The sequence below is a fragment of the Apodemus sylvaticus genome, chromosome 3, assembly GCF_947179515.1.
Source record: "Apodemus sylvaticus chromosome 3, mApoSyl1.1, whole genome shotgun sequence".
NCBI classification, from domain to species: Eukaryota; Metazoa; Chordata; class Mammalia; order Rodentia; family Muridae; genus Apodemus; species Apodemus sylvaticus.
The window spans coordinates 5,350,249-5,366,666 of NC_067474.1; the positions used below are offsets into that span (position 1 = coordinate 5,350,249).

Genomic DNA, 16,418 nt, shown 5'->3' on the forward strand with positions numbered 1-16,418 from the left:
AACTATGTAAAACCAGAAGGGTAGGCAAACTGGAGTGGCACTCAGGAATACCACTCAACCCTACAGCAACACCTTACAGGGGGGAAGTAGCCTTTATGTTCTAGTTGCTAAATCTCAACTTCTCCAAAGGTTTCTTAAGTCTTGGCAAGAAGTCAGAAATTCCAATGCTAAAATGAATTTTCTGACTCAATATTGAAAATAAAATCTTAAGTTTAGATGCTTAGGGGAAAAACAGCTGGAGAATTCAGGAGCCTCCCATAGTTTAATACAAAGTGATGTCATTAGGAACCAGGCTTCCAAGAACTCCCTAAACTGTGTGGTTAAGCAACTTCTCACAGCTCAGCGAGGAGGGTAGGAAGGTGCAGCTTGCTCTCGGTACACGATCCAGAGTAAGAGCTTCTGCAGATCCTTCCATGTTAGAAAGCACTTGGACAAGCTGCATCCATTCCCAGGAGGTTGTAGATTCTCTTTCTTAACACTCTTAAGTCAGCACTTACTTCATATAATGTCTAGAGAAGATTTACTGCTCTTCTGTGATGTTTAACTGAAGGCTGTATGGCTTCTTTTAAAACCTGGATATATTTACATTTTTATAAGTTACCAAAATAATTTTGCAGAGAAGAGTCAAGATGGTGAAAATTGAGGGAACTCAGTGAGGTTTTGTAAAAGTTTATAGTTAGGAAATCTCACACCACCTCAGACAAAAGTTACTGAGGGAAAAAAATCAGTGTCTCTGGCTTGTACTAATCTTCCAACGGTTGTATAGGTTTTTAAGACTAACAAAAGTCAACTGAAATCAACGTGGCAGCTCAACCACATTTCAAAAATGGAAGCTATACTCTACCTGTGACTTGTTTGTTTTGGAGACAGGGTCTTGCTATTGTAGCCCTGGAATTCACTATGTTACCAGGCTAACTTTGATTCATTCAGATCCAGCTGCCTGTCTCCTAAGTGCTGAGGTGAAGGATGTGTGTGGCCACATCTGGCCTAGGCACGGGCCAGGCCCATTACTTTTATTCAGAATTATAACATGTAATATTGTTGACCAGTTGTCCTGCCAGGTCTGTTCAGTTGGCCCTCACTCAGCCATGTCAGCGCTGTGACACTTGATGACTGTTCCTGCAGCAGCGAAAGCTTCCATGGTGATCTTAGTCATTAAAAAAACTGCCTCGAAGAGAGACTTGAGCTTATTCATATGTTTATTTCTAGAAGCTTAGAAATAAACTATATAAAGCTTGTGTTTCCAAATAAAACAGTAGTATACGCTTCACCCAGGACCAGAGAAGAAGCCTGATACTGGATAAGCAACATCTGAACACTTCTGAGGCCAAATTAAGTTTTTAAGCAGTTGATATAAAATTAATGAGGTTTAATGTAACCTATTTAGGAGAAACAGTTCTTTGTTGACTTCTGTGAGACGATGTCTCTGCCCATGGGAGTATAATCCTACCTCCCTACCGTCTCCTCCTCGGCCCCTCAGTGCTAGGAATATAACCCAAGGTGTGTACATGCTCGGTTAGCAAGCTGCCAGCGAGCTACCCCAGCCCTCCTTATCCCCTTTACTGGATTACTTTTATGTCTACAAAAAATAAAATAAATAGAAAAGGAAAATAAAATAAATAGAATAGGGAAAATAAAAAGAAAAAAATATAAAATGGATCAACACTGCACACACATAGTTGGAGGAGAAACTTCACATCTACCTTTACTGACAGCCTAGCTAAGATGCTGGTGTCATGGTGCCCTCTGGGAACAGAAGACCCTCGCTATCCCTGGATGCTGCAGGAGTTCCAAGAGCTAAAGACACACATAGTCTGAGTCCCTGGCTCACCAGGCCTCATGAAAGTCCCCTGTCCGTGGTCCTTTCAAGATGACTCCTCATTCCAGGGGTACTGGGTAAACCTACAGTGTTCTGAGAAGCCCACCATCTATCTGAACAATGTGGATGGCTGGTAGATGTTAGGTAGCTGGCAGGGTGGTCTGACCAGTCCCAATGAAACACAAATGCTGATCTCAGAAAGTCTAGGACTTTCTAGAATGGGGCTGAACAGTAGTTTGGAAGCCTAACCCCTGACTTTACGAATTCATAAGAACCAGGGTTTTATAAACTCAACAGAAAGCTAAATAAACAAAGCTAGGGCTTATACTCCCTCTTATTATTTTTACAGCAATCTTTCAAACTGGTTCCCATAGTCAATTTCTGCCTTCCTAAGCAATACCAAAGGGGAGGAGTTTGAAATTACCATCAGCCACTGCAACCCACCATGTGGGAACAGCTCCCTGAAGGCCATCTCATGTAGAGGATTCAGGTGGCTTTCCTGCTGGCACACGCTTCTCTTCCCAGTCTTTTCATTGAGGGGCCCAGGAATAAAAACAAAGATGTTTATATTTACCCAGAAGTGTGCGTGGCAGTTGACCATCATGGTTCTTTCAATGAGCTCATCAGGACATTCCAGAAGGTGATGTCCAGAAACCACACCGGCATTATTGACCAGGACTGAGACCTCACCAACCTCCTTGCGGACCCTTTCAGCTGTCAGGTAGACATTCTCTCTCTTCCCCACGTCACAAGTATAGGTAAAAACCTGTAAGTTACACGGGGGCAGGATTTCCTCCTCACCGTTCCCAGCTGTCCTCAGAAGTCCAGATGAGGAGAGAATGCAAGAAAGAAGGGGTGCAGAAGGTGAGCCACAAGGCAATCAGTAGGAGAAAAATCATACAAAGCAAAATACTACAGTGAGCTTCACATTTCTAACACTGTAATGCTTGCCAATAATTCAGCTTACAGCTGCCTTCCTCCCCTGAAAGTCTTTGGGAATTACAGCAATTTACTGGACAACCTTGCTTAGGGGAAAGTCATGTAATTGTGGCAAGTCCAATACAAGAAGACCACATGGGATCAACTTGCTGGAGCTAGACACCTGCAAAGATCTGATCTCAGCCCAGAGAGTAACACACATCACACATTCCTGTTTGCAGATGGGGGTGGGGAGGAAGCCCTGGCTAGAGGGAGCTCTGCCCTCAGAACAGAAATTCATTTTAAGGCTCACAATTCAAGCTGTAAGCAACAAGCTGAACTCATTCAAAGCCAAGAAACGAATGAACAGTTTCTAATGAAAGGTCACTGGTTTAATTTTAAACTGATTCAAATCCCTTCCCTAAAGCGTGGCAGGGAGCACAAATGCCCAAAGTTGCCGCCTCTTCACACTAGCTTTGAAAATGTAACATTTTGAACCATACATAAAAAACACGGCTTCCAGTAAGTTTGGTAACAAATGATAGGTATATGGGAGAGTGGAGCCCAAGTCAATCTAGCCACCAATTTTTCTAGACCAATATTTACATAGTGGATCACGATCTCTACTCAAGCTTTAAAAAAGTTTCAGATGCAAACTAATTGTTAAGCACATAAGATGCAGATTGGGTTGCCTCAGAACCGTGGGAGAAATTTTACAAAAGGCAGAAATCATTGAAGCACCTTCTCAAGAGGAAGGAAAACACTCTTATTTACTCTGGGTTGATAACTTAAGGGGGGGGGGGGATGTGGAAACAATGTAATTGTTTTCCAGGAGCTAAAGTTATAGTGAGACGACCTACAGCGCCCAAGTCTAAGCAGTTCCGACCTCACAGAAACACTTAACTGCTTCAGTCCACCGTGGAAACAACTTCCCATCATGCCACATGCAAGACAGACTGAGAAACTGCTTTCGGATCCAAACCTGTGGCAGCAAGTTCCCCCCTGTCTTACACTACTCGCAGAGTTTAGGAAACCCCAGCTCGGGACCGAAGAAACAGGATCTCCTATGTTTTGCACGCTTTCAGTTTTCTAACACAGAAAGCCGTGCTCTCTTATCAAGGGGCAAATTCCACTCGCCTTCCAGAAAACCAGCGGGGTGTTCCTTTCCCGGAGAGCGAGGCTGCCCAGGACAGAGGGCAGTGGAGACCCTCCGGGGTGGGGAGATGTTTGACCCAACAATGCACACTCAAGTTACCTTGCAGAGCAGCTGCGTCGGCCGCCTCCAGGTCCCGGTAGATGTGGCGAACCATGCCTGCGGTCTCCTCATTGCTCTGCGTATTGATGTCCCAGAGAACCAGCAGCGCCCGGCGCCGGGCGAACTCGAGAGCAAAGAGGCGGCCCAGGCCGCTGCCCGCGCCCGTGATGAGGCACACCTGGCCGGCCACGCTCTTCTCCTTGGGCCGCACCAGCCAGCGCGCCGCGGCCAGCACGAACGCCCACAGCACTTTGAAAGTGACCACGAAGAACTCCACCACGATGTTCATCGCGACGCCCCGGGTTCCGCACGAGCCCAGCACCGTGTCCTCACCCTCCCTGCGCCGGACAGCCCAGCTCCTGGCCCCGGGGGCGCTTGTCACCGCGATCCCGACGCGAAGGCTGCGCCCGGAGTCCGCCCCCGAGGTGCTGCGGGGCTGAAGTACGCGGGGCCAGTCCCGCCCGGGCTCGGTGCAGTGGCTACGGGCTGTGCCTGCCGCTGCTGCCTCCGGGCTCGGCGCCTCCTGCTGGCGGCCGCCTGCTTGTCCCGCAGCGCCCGGCCGTCCGGTCCGGCTGCAGCGGCGGTGACAGCCGCGAGTTAGGCGACGCGCGCTGCCCTCATGGCCAAGCCGCCGCCGCCCGAACGTCCCCGACGCTGCTGCAGCGGCTCCCAGTCCTCCGAGGGCAGGGGTGCGCCGAGCCGGTGCCTCGGGACGCGGGAGTTGTCAACTTGACTCAAGTTGCGGGAGGGTGTGGGCAGCGCCGGGAAGGGGTGATTGCGGGGCGCACGCGAGGGCTGCCAACCGCTCGAGCTGCCGGCGCGGCTCGGGTCCCCTGCCCTGAACAAGCGCCGCTGTCACTCGGGCGCCGGGCTCCGCAGCGTAGCTACGCCCGCGAGTCGGAGCGTTCCCAGCCGGCTCTGAGGCAGCTCCACACTCCGCGCTATTTAACCCACCGCCTGGAAGCGCCGGCCACTGCAGTGGCATCGGCCCTCCCTCAGCTCGGCCCTCCCCGCCCCTGGGCGCACCCCGCCCCCGGCCCAGCCCCCCCTCCCGCTCGCCGCCCGACCGCGCGGAGCAGCCCCTCTCCCACGACCGCGGCCGAAGGCTCCCGCCCTCGTCGCGCCTCTCCCTGCAGCTCACGCCCCCTGCTGTGGGTCGCCGTGGCTTGCGCCTGCTGGGTCCCGCAGCGGTGATCCCCCCCATCCTCCTCGGACCTTCCGGTCATCGCTCTTCCCTGTCTTGTCACTTTTGCCAACCGGGGGACTGTGGACCTCACGGCCGACGATCAGGCGCTGCGGAAGACAGCCCGGCCGGGCGAAAAAGGACCTCGGCAGCGCAGCCGAGGTGGGGGAGCAGGGTTGCGTGGCCCCGGGCCGCAGAGAGCCCGAAGATGCGACCGACAGTGATTTTATATCTCAGCTAGCCGCTGGGGACGTGAAGCCTTAGACTCTAGTGAGCCTAACGGGAATGACCGCCACGAAGGCTGCCCAGAGTGTCGGTCAACTTCGCCCTCCAGCCCCGCGGGTTGTGGAGTGATGCATGCTGGGACTTGTAGTTCACATCATGAACGTGCCTTTTGGGTCCTACGATACCGCAGAGCTGGACCCTAAGGTTGTCTACGCAACCTGGAGAAATTAAACCCAGAGCTGACAAGGTGTCTCCATTCTATTCATTTAAAAATATACTCAGTGCATTTGTTTTCCCATGACTTTACCATAAAGTTGATTGGCCGTGACTAAGCCAAGCTGTAATTTTGCGTCTGCAAAGTGAGCTCTCAATTCTAGATTATTTTCCGGCTTATCTCAGGACAGCTATAAGGAGTGGGGCTTCCCGCTCTCAGCCTTTAAGGAGACAGTGCGCATGCGCCACCTCTCTCTCCTTTTCCGGCTGGAACCATGGAGGCTGTTCCGTAAGTCGACTCTCCTCTTCCCTGGAATCCTCCTCCATCCCCGAAACTAGAGGCATTTTGTCTCACTTTTCCTGTATATGAGTGTAGCCTAGAACCACTGCCTGCCTGTCTGGGTGTTTGTGACGCTGTGTGATACTAGGAGGGGTTGCGGGTGGCCTCCGCGCGGAGGCCTTGACAGTACCGGGAGCAAACTGAGGATCCAGCTACTTGGGCGGAGGTCCGTTCTTCCGTAGAATGTGTTCCACGGAGTCTTGGAATGAGATCCTTCGTAGCTTAAGTGATCATAGCCTTCAGCGTGTGGCGCTTGAGACATACGGGAATAATTGAGTCCTGGAACCCTAAGAGTGTGTAGTAACAATTTTTCCCGTGTGACTTATCAGCTTGTATTACAGGCCAGGACTGATGACCGGGATTCAGCATAAATCTCTTTAATATGCGTTTGCCTTTAAGTGGGGTGTGTATGAGGCGAGGGCTGTGGGCATGAAATCTGCATCTACAGTCGAGCATGCGGGAACGAAGGAGATGCTGCTGGTGTGGATGGGTGACAGTTTTAACAGCATAGTTCTGAGCACCTAGTGTGTGACACGTCACCAGGAAGTTTCTTTTACCTCTTGATAATGTCTCCTAACGACAGAGAGAAGAAAAAGAAGGTTGCCGCTGCCCCAGAAACCCTTAAGAAAAAGGTTACTGCTGTGCCAAAAACTCTAAAGAAAAAGATTCCTGCCGTGCCAGAAACCCTTAAGAAAAAACGAAGGAATTTCGCAGAGCTGAAGGTGAAGCGCCTGAGGAAGAAGTTTGCCCTGAAGACAGTAAGTGAAGGATGGAGGCCCTTAATGAGCCACGGAGCTCGTTGGGACTGCGTGGAGTAACATGAGTGCTAGAAAGGCTTATCTGATTACTAAAGAGAGCTTTCTGCTGTGACATTCACAAGTAATCTGCGGAAGCAGGACAGTTTATAGAACTGATGTGTTCTGCTTCAGAGCTAGGAATTATGAATAACTGACCATTGGTTTTTCAGCTGCGAAAGGCGAGGAGGAAGCTCATCTATGAGAAGGCAAAGCACTATCACAAGGAGTACAGGCAGATGTACCGGACTGAGATCCGGATGGCCAGGATGTCGAGGAAGGCTGGCAACTTCTATGTGCCTGCAGAACCGAAATTGGCGTTTGTCATCAGAATCCGAGGGTGAGTTCACTTTGCATGGTGTTCTGGGCGCAGTGGTGCTGAGCTGGTGTGGCTGCCTTTAGGTAGGGGGCTGAGAATTACTGGAGGTTATTTGTGAAACCTGTGCCTAAGCTGCCTGCTGTGATTGCATGGTAGTTCAGTGTCCTGCGGTTGTCTAGGAGCTTGAAAAACAGTCAGAATTGTAGTAAAGGTGTCTACAGAAGTAAGTGTCCAGTACTCTTACCGTATAATAGTTAGGAATCAACATAAGAGAAGGCAAGCTGGTAGTAGTGTGTTCTGACCTACATACACAGACTGGTGTGACTTAACTTTTCTGTTATTTAAAATAATGGTAAAAGCTCAATGAATCTTGGTCTCCTTGTGGCAGTATCAATGGAGTAAGCCCGAAGGTCCGCAAGGTGTTGCAGCTTCTTCGTCTTCGACAGATCTTCAATGGCACCTTTGTTAAGCTCAATAAGGCGTCAATTAACATGCTGAGGATTGTGGAACCGTACATTGCATGGGGGTGAGTGTTTCTGTTTCGGAGGTTAGCTTAATGATGAGATTTTACACATTTGGACTGTATTCTCCTTGATCACTTACCTGATTTTCCTGGTGCAGGTACCCCAACCTGAAGTCAGTAAATGAGCTCATCTACAAGCGAGGCTACGGCAAAATCAATAAGAAGCGGATTGCCTTGACAGATAATTCCTTGATTGCTCGATCTCTTGGTAGGTTATGCTTTTGGGGGGGGGGGTTGGTACTAGTTAACATGTTTTCTGGCCAGACTTTAAATTTATTTTTACTTTTTTTTCCTGAGACAGGGCTTCTCTGTAGCCCTGGCTGTCCAGGAACTCACTCTGTAGACCAGGCTGGCCTCAACTCAGAAACTCACTTGCCTCTGCCTCCCTAGTGCTGGGATTAAAGGCATGCACCACCACCACCACCACCACCACCACCACCACCACCCAGCTTTATTTTTACTTTTGTATGCATGTGGGTGTTGGCCCAGATGCCATGTGTCTTCCTTGAGGACTCCACCCAGAGTTGCGATCCAGGCTACCTGTCCATGTGCTGGGATTATAAACAAGCCATTAATTCCCCCTTGTTTTAGGTTGGGGCTCAGAGGGCCAGTCCTCTTGTGCAGTAAGCACCTCTATCTCCTGAGCCATTTCTCCCAGCCTGACCTCAGGACCAATCTTTACATGTTTCCCTAAATCCTAAAAGGCTCTGCATCCTTAATTTTGAGACAAAGTTTCTCTGTATCTGGCCTGGAATTCTGATCTCCTTCCTCATCCTCTTATCTAATAGGATTAAAGGTGTGTGCTTCTACACCTGGCTGGTCTGTGTTTGATTCTCCTTCCCATAATTGTGTTTGGGATTCTTTTAAAAGCTTGATCTTGGAATCAAATTTTTTCAGGTAAATTTGGCATCATCTGCATGGAGGATCTAATTCATGAGATCTATACAGTTGGGAAACGCTTCAAGGAAGCAAATAACTTCCTGTGGCCCTTCAAATTATCTTCCCCTCGAGGTGGAATGAAGAAAAAGACAACTCACTTTGTAGAAGGTGGAGATGCTGGCAACAGGGAAGACCAGATAAACAGGCTTATTAGACGGATGAACTAAGGTAAGAAATTGGTGGGTTTTTTTTGGGGGGGGGGGTTGTTTTTTTTTTTTTTTTTTGAGACAGAATTTCTACCTATTTCTGGCAATCGCAAAACTTTTCTGTGTAGACTCACGTGGCTTTGAACTCAGAATCTTGATTGAAGGCTTTTCTGTTGAATGTGGATTGGGTGTATCATTACATTTTAATTTGGGGGAAAATCTGTTTTTCATGAAAGTATGTGCTTTTTTTATAACTGATCTTGACTTGTAGCTTGGAGGATAGTCTCTAACTTGTGTGTTTTTCCCTTTCAGGTGTCGCCCATGATATTTTTTTTTTTTTAAAAATCTGGTCAGTTAATAAACAGTCACAGCTTGGCAAATTGAAATGTGTTGGTGTCTTTGTTGGCCTGCTTCTGGCCTGTTGACCACTCTAGTGGCTAATCCAGGAGTGTTCAGTCAGATCAACAGCCTGTGATGTACAAGTTCCAGTTTATAGTTTATGAAGGATGATTTGTTTAAAGCTTTTCTCTGAGAAGCTAAATTTTTTAAATATAAGCTATGCTGAGTGAATCAAACTAAGCACTTGTGATTTCTAGTAAAATTGTAAAAGACATTGTAGACATTTGCTGTTGAAGTTCTATGTGGACGTTTGGCCACCTACGCGTGAATACATTGTTTTCTGTCCTGTCTTTATTTTTTATGTCTACATGTGACTATGTACCACATGCTAATGGAACTGGTGTTACTGATTATTATGAGCTACCATGTGGGCATTGAGACTAGGGGCCTCTGGGAGAGCGGCCACTGCTCTTTACTGAGCCATCTCTAACCCTTATATTATGAAATTACAAGTACATTTTAAATTTTTTTTTAAACTCCCTCATTTATTGAACATTTTCTTCCCCTATTTATTTGGTCGGTTGGTTTTTTGAGAGACAGGGTTTCTCTGTGTATCCCTGGCTGTCCTGGAACTCCCTCTAGACCAGGCTGGCCTCGAACTCAGAATCTGCCTGCCTCTGCCTCCCAAGTGCTGGGATTAAAGGCGTGCGCCACTGCCTGGCTAAATTTTAAATATGCAAATACTGCATTATTAGCATCTTAAGCAGTTGCAGTGAGATGGACCAAACCTTGGGTTTTTTGTTTGTTTGTTTGTTTGTTTTAAACATGTCTTCCCATCCTGTCCCACTAAAGCTTGCACTTGCATGTTTGTGCTACTGCATTAGTTAGGTTACCTACACGAACACAGGTAAAGTGATTATTGCAATGTCAAGTAAATGACTTGGGTACTGTTGATGAAAAGTTATTGTCACATGAATTAATTTCTATTGTTGATGGTCCTATATAATCTTGAATTGAGTCTGAGTTGTGTAGAGGAATCTAGATATTTCATAAAATAATACATTAAGATGGGTGTGATGCTGTGAACCTTTAATCTCAGCATTCCCGATGAAAGTGAATTTCTGAATTCCGTACTACATAGTGAGATCTTGTTGAAAGACGAGGAAAATATACATGTTCATCTGTTCTTGGGAGGAGAGTTAAAGGTTCCCTGAGCAGTTGAAGACTAAACTTGAGTCTTATGCAAGAACTATAAGCTCTTGCTCTCTAAGCTAAAGAGTGTCCATCTGTCTTCATGGGTCTACTTCCTTGAAGTGTAGGCATATCCCTGCTGCTGGAGCCTTTCCGCTTTTGGGGGAATAGTCACGGATCACTGCTGCCTCAGAGAAATTAAAATAATTTGGTAGTCCTTACCAGTGTTAGGGGGTGTATAATTTTTGACCAAGTCTTAATAACCCTTTCCTGGGACACTTGTAATCCAGACTTGCTTTGAAGCTTTTTAAATGCTATTTTAGGTGTGTGCCACCATTTGCAGCCAAGGTATTTTATTTCACAAAACCACCTACCGTTATAATGGTGTACTTTGAGTCCATGGCTATTTCACCCAAATGAAGTCTTTGAGCAAGTTCAGCATAGGTAGGAATGCCTGGGAAGAAGAAAGGCAAGAATGACCACATTGTTTTTTGCAGACAAGCTCTTGTGTGTTGGGTAGGGGTTGAGTTGATGGTAGAGGTCAGACACTCAGATCTAGTGGGTGGGGAAGATCAGAAAATTGGCATTGCTACAGATTAATGAAAAGTTTCTGGTTATCTAAGGCTGCTTGGTAATGCAGCTTGAACATGAAATTAGTCCAGTCAAAAATAGAAAATAGCTTCTGTTCTTGTCTATTGAACGGGCAGAAACAGGTCTGGAAATCAGAAGCCCACCATTGGTTTGTTTCACTGGGTTATATCAAGGTGTCAGACCTATGATCCTGAGGGAAACCAGTTGCCTATAAAATGAAAACTGATAATACCTTTGTATCTTCATTTAAAAACCAAAGGGGACAGAAGAGATGGTTCAGTGGTTAGGAGCACTAACTGTTCTTTCAGAAGACATTTAATCCCAGTGTCCATATGACAGCTCACAACCATCTGTAACTCCAGTCTTGGGGGTCTCTAGGAGAATATCAAGCATGTATATGGTACATAGGCCCATACATACAAAATTTTAAAAATTTATGATTTATGAAAGTCCCAGTAGAAGTTGGTCATCAGGGTTGGTGGCAAGCCCCTTTACCTACTGAGTCATTTCATTGGACCCTACCTTCCTTAAGATCCCCTGTGACGTGGGCCTCTGTAATACCCTAAGATGATTTCTCTACCTCAATGTCCTTAATTTAAACACATCTGCAATCTTGTTCTGTATGTTCACATAGGCTACAGGATTTGGAGCATAGGAATTTCACAAGGGACACTGGCCTTTTATTTACAAACTACCTTGTCAGTTGTAATCTTGAGTCTAGGTACCCTCTATCTAAGCCTAGATCTTCATAATACAACTTAAAATAACTTTTTGAAGCATTTCTCATATCTGAAACTTGGTTGCTCTTCCTAGCCACACTGTAAGGCTTAATTCTTAACCACTCTAAAGTACCATTAAGGTTCTTGGTGCATTGCAGCCACTTCACTCAGACCTTTTGTGTAAATTCTTTTAATAAAGTTTTTTATAGATTGCCAGTCAGTAAATGAAGGTATTTTAAGTAAACAAATTATGTCCTGGTTAGTATGTCAACTGGACACTAGTCATTTTAAAAGTGTCCCTCAACCAGACTTGCTTGTGGCCAAGCTTGATGACAGATATGGGAGTGTCTAGCTCATTGTGGGCAGGGCCACTCCTAGGGTACTTAGTCTTTGATAGTTGATATCTGTTTGAAAAGGCTGAGTAAGTCAGTAAGCTGCAGCATCCATGACCTCAGTCCCTCCTGCCTGAGGTCAACCTTTTCCTTCTCACGTTGCTGTTGGTCATTGCCTGTCACTGCAAGAGAAACACTAAGACTGTACTTCAATACAAAAGAACTTAAAATTGTTCATATTTGGTCTCTACAAATGAAGTCACATGCTCATGGCATCTCACACACAGTGTGTCCGGTGCTTACTAAGCACTGTTTGCACTCCTTTTTCTGTCTTTCACTTTGTTGTACATCATCCAGAGTGTTGTACACCTGACTTTGTTCAAGCATGTTTTAGTTTTGTTTTTGGAAAATTAATGCTCCTGTCCTCTAAAGCAGCACAAGGGCATTGCCTCTTGGAAAAGTTCAAATCCTTTAGTAAGTTAATTTTGGCAAGTTTTACTTGGTCCAGTTACGTAGGTTATTAGAAGAAAACCTTTTAATCAGCCCAGAGATTTAACACATTGCTTCCTCTTCATTGCATTGTCCGGATTAAGATATGACATCAGTAGTCCCTTCCCTAGGCCACCTAGTCAGCTCAGCAGGTAAAGCCTCATGTTACCAAGCCTGACAGCCTGAGTTTGCTCCCCAGAACCCACAGTAGAAGGAGAACTGACCAATACCTGAAAATTATCATCTGACCCTCACGTATGTGCATGCAGAAATGCATTTTTGTTTTAAAACACTTTGTTAATGTGAAAATCAAGACATCTTTGTGGAAACATTCCGAGTCTCCCACCTTCAAGTGAACACCAGATAATCTTTCTCTAAAAAAAAAAAAATCTTTATAAAGCTGAATGGCTGAAGTAGTCATCAGTCCAGTTACCAATGTCTGTCCCGAATTTACTTTTTGCTAAGAAAAAAACCATTTCCAATCCTGATATCAAGCATCCAGCCTTTCCTCATCTGCCTTCTCTTCTGGTTCATGGTTTTTCCCAAACAGATTCAAGATATCCCCACATTCTTGAATGCTTTTGATTCTCCCTCAAGACAGCCCCCTGCCCCTCCATATTCTCAGACCACCAGCACCTACTGGATCAGTCTATCGGCTTGGTACTGCCTTCTTGAGACCTGTTGGTGATCACAGCATAAAGCTCTCAGTGCCTGCTGACAATCCAGTGAATCTACTCTTTAGAACAGTGGCATTTAAGATTCCAGTAGCTGGCACACTCTCTCTATTGGGTATTTGGTCAGGGTGCAGGGATAAAAGGTGGTCTTAGTTTGGGTTGTATTGCTGTGAAGAGATACCATGACCAAGGCAACTATTACAAAGCATTTAATTGGGACTTGCTTACAATTTCAGAGTTTTTTGTACATTATAGTGGTGAGAGGCATGGCATTGTCCAGGCAAACATGGTGCCAGAGCAGCTGAGAGTTGTACATCTTGATTAGAGGGATCCAGAAAGAGACTGCTGTCCACAGGTAGTCAGGAGGAGGTCCCTTCAAAGCCCACCTACAGAGTGCCTCACTTCTGCCACAAGGCTGTTCCAGTTCCAGAAGACCACATCTAATAGTGCTGCTTCCCATAGCCAAGCATATTCAAACCACCACAGAGGTGGGACAAGTATGGATCTGTGTATACATGTGCATGTATGTATATGTACATGTACATACATAGAAAATTATGGCAGAGGTTTGTATGGGGTAATGGTATATAATAATAGAACATGTTGCAGCAATATATGATATAAATTGGAAAATTTTACTAAGTTGAGGTAGAGATTTCTATTAATACAGTCTCTAAGACACAAGATGAAGTAATTGAGCATTTTAAGTTTTCCATTAAATCAGTTAATTTTTTAAACTTTAAATTATTGTGTTATGCATGCATGCATGTACATCATGTGTGCGTGTTGAATGGTGTCTGTGCGTGGATACATATGTGGAAGCAAGAAAACAATCATGAAGAGTTGGTCTTTTCTTTGTTACAACTCTAGGAATGGGGTTCAGATCATCAAGCCTGAATCTAAAGCACTTTTACCCATTTGCTGCCCACCACCACCCAATTTACTGTTTTAAAGTATTGTATTTACTTTGTGTGAGTGTTCACATGCCACAGTATACCTGTAGAGGTCAGAGGAAAACCCCTGGGATTCCTTTCCTGTCATCTTGTGGCATTACTGATGGGTGGAACTCAGGTTATCAGGCTTTGGAAACGGCTGAGACATCTTACCATCTCTAACTTAATAAACAGTGTAACCCAGGCTGGCCTTAACATGCTGAGACTACATGTGTGCACCCTGAGTGAGCTGTCACTGAGTGTGGCATGTGAGTAACTGTTAGGATAGTTAAACCACTGTGTGGGAAAGGGATTAGGTACCTTTGCCTTTTACATAGAATCCCTTGTGCTTTAAGTGAGAAAAAAACTTTTCTGGCTGAAAGAATTTAATTTCCATTCTGTCGAAAGTCTCAGTAAATGAGCTTACCGTTTTTTATGTGCATTATTTTCACATTTGCCCGTTGTTATTTCTTGTGGCTGGGATATGGATAAAGACGTGTTGGAGAGATGGCTCCGTGAGTTAATGTATCTGCTGCTCAACTGTGGCCTGGAAGCCCTAGAACCCACATAAAAGCTGTCCATGATGGAATAAGTCTACAATCCCTTTGCTCCTACAGGGTCTGGAGGCAGATTTAGCTTGAAGGCCAGCTAGTCTAGTGTGGACAGTCAGTAAGTGACAGACCTTGTCTCAAATAGGGTGGATAACAGCCGTGGTTGATCTCGAACCAAACTTACTTGTGCTGACATATGCACACGTGCGCGGGCGCGCGTACACACACACACAAACACACACACACTCTACAAGACTTTAGCCTGGGTTGGGGTAGGGGTTGTGCATACTTTTAATCCCAGCACCTACAGAGGCAGGGCAGATCTCTGAGTTCCAGGCCAGCCTGGGCTACAGGGTAAGTTCTAAGAACAGCTAAGGTTATACTATGAAACCCTGCCTTAAAACACCATTCTCACCCTACCCTTGGAAGAGTATTAGGACAGCTGTCAGCCTTGCTTTTTCATAGCTCCCCTCTCAGAAGTGACCCAACGGCCACATCCACCCTGGCTTCCTACTCTGACCTGGGTTCCTCCCCTGATCTCTTCGCCATGCCAGCATCCACTCTGACCCACTATCTTGATTCTGAGTGCTTTGCTGCTGTACCCGCCTAGCTCAGTGGGGCGGCCCCAGGCTACGGGCGCCTAGCAACCAACGGCATACCGGGCAGGCAGGCGGGCCTCAGCTGCGAGCGCTCGCTGGCCCCAGCTGGACCGGGCCGTGCTGAGCAGGGGCCGAGCTCGGAGCGTCGCCGGGCTGCCGGCCGCCGAGCATGCTCGCCCTGAAAGTGGTGCCAGTGCGAGAAGGCTGCCGGCCGCCCCGCCCCGCCGCGGTGGACAGCCCGGAGACGCGGCTAGCCTCGGCCGAGAGCTCGCGTCCACCCACGGCCGCCGCTGGCTCCCACGCTGCCCACTGCCCCCGCTGGCCCAGACGTCCTCCTTGGTGCCGTGGGTCCGGCACCTGAAGAAGCCCATCTCCTCTGTACAGCTGCGGGGACGGTGAGTGCAGGGAGTCCAGGCTGAAGTCTGGAAGGGATCTCTTCAAGAAGGGGAAACTTGTCTAGAGAGCCACGTGGGACACTCCAAAGCTGCCCTCAAGGTGCTTGACAGCAGGGCTTGGGCATGAGAACCTAAGCCAGCACCGTTTGTGGGGTCAGGAAATGAGGATGAAAGGCTGAATATTCTTTTCACACCCCTTAGGTTCTTCTGTACAAGCAAAGGACCCTTGAGTTTACTGGACACAGCTTTACAAGTTCACTCTGCACCTCTCCTAGAGCTTAAACCTAAAGTTGGGAGCAGATGTTACTTTCTTTGACTACCACGTGGTCCTCTTTCTCCAGCAGAGTCTCAACTAGATGGATCAGACCTCCCTATATTGTCAGTTCTGTTTTGTATCATTTCTGATGTGCTCATATTTGTGGGCATATTTTTTAATTTCATTATAGTCTAAAGATATCAGGAAATAATTGTGCTGGTCATGTAGACTGCTTTATGTGCTGGTCATCTAGCCCCTTTGGAGTCATAAACACCAGGGAAACCATAGGGACAAATGCAAACAACTTGGCAAACAGTCTTAGGCTATTGTGTTCCTTGAAACAAAACAACCTCAGGTCTTAGACTGTCTGTCTGCGAGTGTGCATATGTAATCCCTATTAATTAAATGTTAGAATAATGTTTCCTAAAGCGTTTGTTGTTACCCTTTAAAAACATTCTCTGTTTTTGAAATCATGCATTGGTGCTCTTCACCCACTCAGCCCTGAGACATAGGTTCATTTCCTACCTACTTCCTTTTCTTTGAAATACATCAGGTGTTTTCTTTCTTCCACAATTCTTCCCTGTTAATGTGGCCACGGGAGGTATAACTTACACATTTCTAATTGATATTGCGTCCAAGTTTTCCATTTTACAGATATTTCACAACAATGAACATT

At 46.4% G+C, this 16,418-nt stretch overlaps 2 protein-coding genes across 2 annotated transcripts in view; one reads left to right on the forward strand and one right to left on the reverse strand.

Moving 5' to 3' along the window:
• Nucleotides 1–4,952, reverse strand: part of Rdh10 (retinol dehydrogenase 10) — a 28,303-nt gene extending 23,351 nt beyond the window's left edge. The window contains exons 1-2 of the mRNA XM_052175927.1: nt 3,993–4,952; nt 2,394–2,629 (exon numbers count right to left, since the gene is read on the reverse strand). Of these exons, the coding sequence (XP_052031887.1) occupies nt 2,394–2,629; nt 3,993–4,281 (525 nt within the window). The 5' untranslated portion in view covers nt 4,282–4,952. The remainder of the gene's footprint in view (nt 1–2,393; nt 2,630–3,992) is intronic.
• An 856-nt stretch (nt 4,953–5,808) lies between these two features.
• On the forward strand, nt 5,809–9,060 carry Rpl7 (ribosomal protein L7). The gene is made up of 7 exons (XM_052175928.1): nt 5,809–5,902; nt 6,537–6,711; nt 6,921–7,087; nt 7,455–7,592; nt 7,688–7,797; nt 8,487–8,696; nt 8,987–9,060. Exons 1-6 carry the CDS (start codon nt 5,889–5,891, stop codon nt 8,693–8,695), a joined length of 813 nt encoding a protein of 270 aa, XP_052031888.1. The 5' UTR covers nt 5,809–5,888; the 3' UTR covers nt 8,696; nt 8,987–9,060.
• The last annotated feature ends 7,358 nt before the right edge of the window (nt 9,061–16,418 follow it).

Coding starts and splice junctions, on each gene's coding strand:
- Rpl7 (XM_052175928.1), top strand. Junction 7,593..7,687: donor GAACCGTACATTGCATGGGG/GTGAGTGTTTCT, acceptor TTCCTGGTGCAG/GTACCCCAACCTGAAGTCAG. Junction 7,798..8,486: donor CTTGATTGCTCGATCTCTTG/GTAGGTTATGCT, acceptor AAATTTTTTCAG/GTAAATTTGGCATCATCTGC.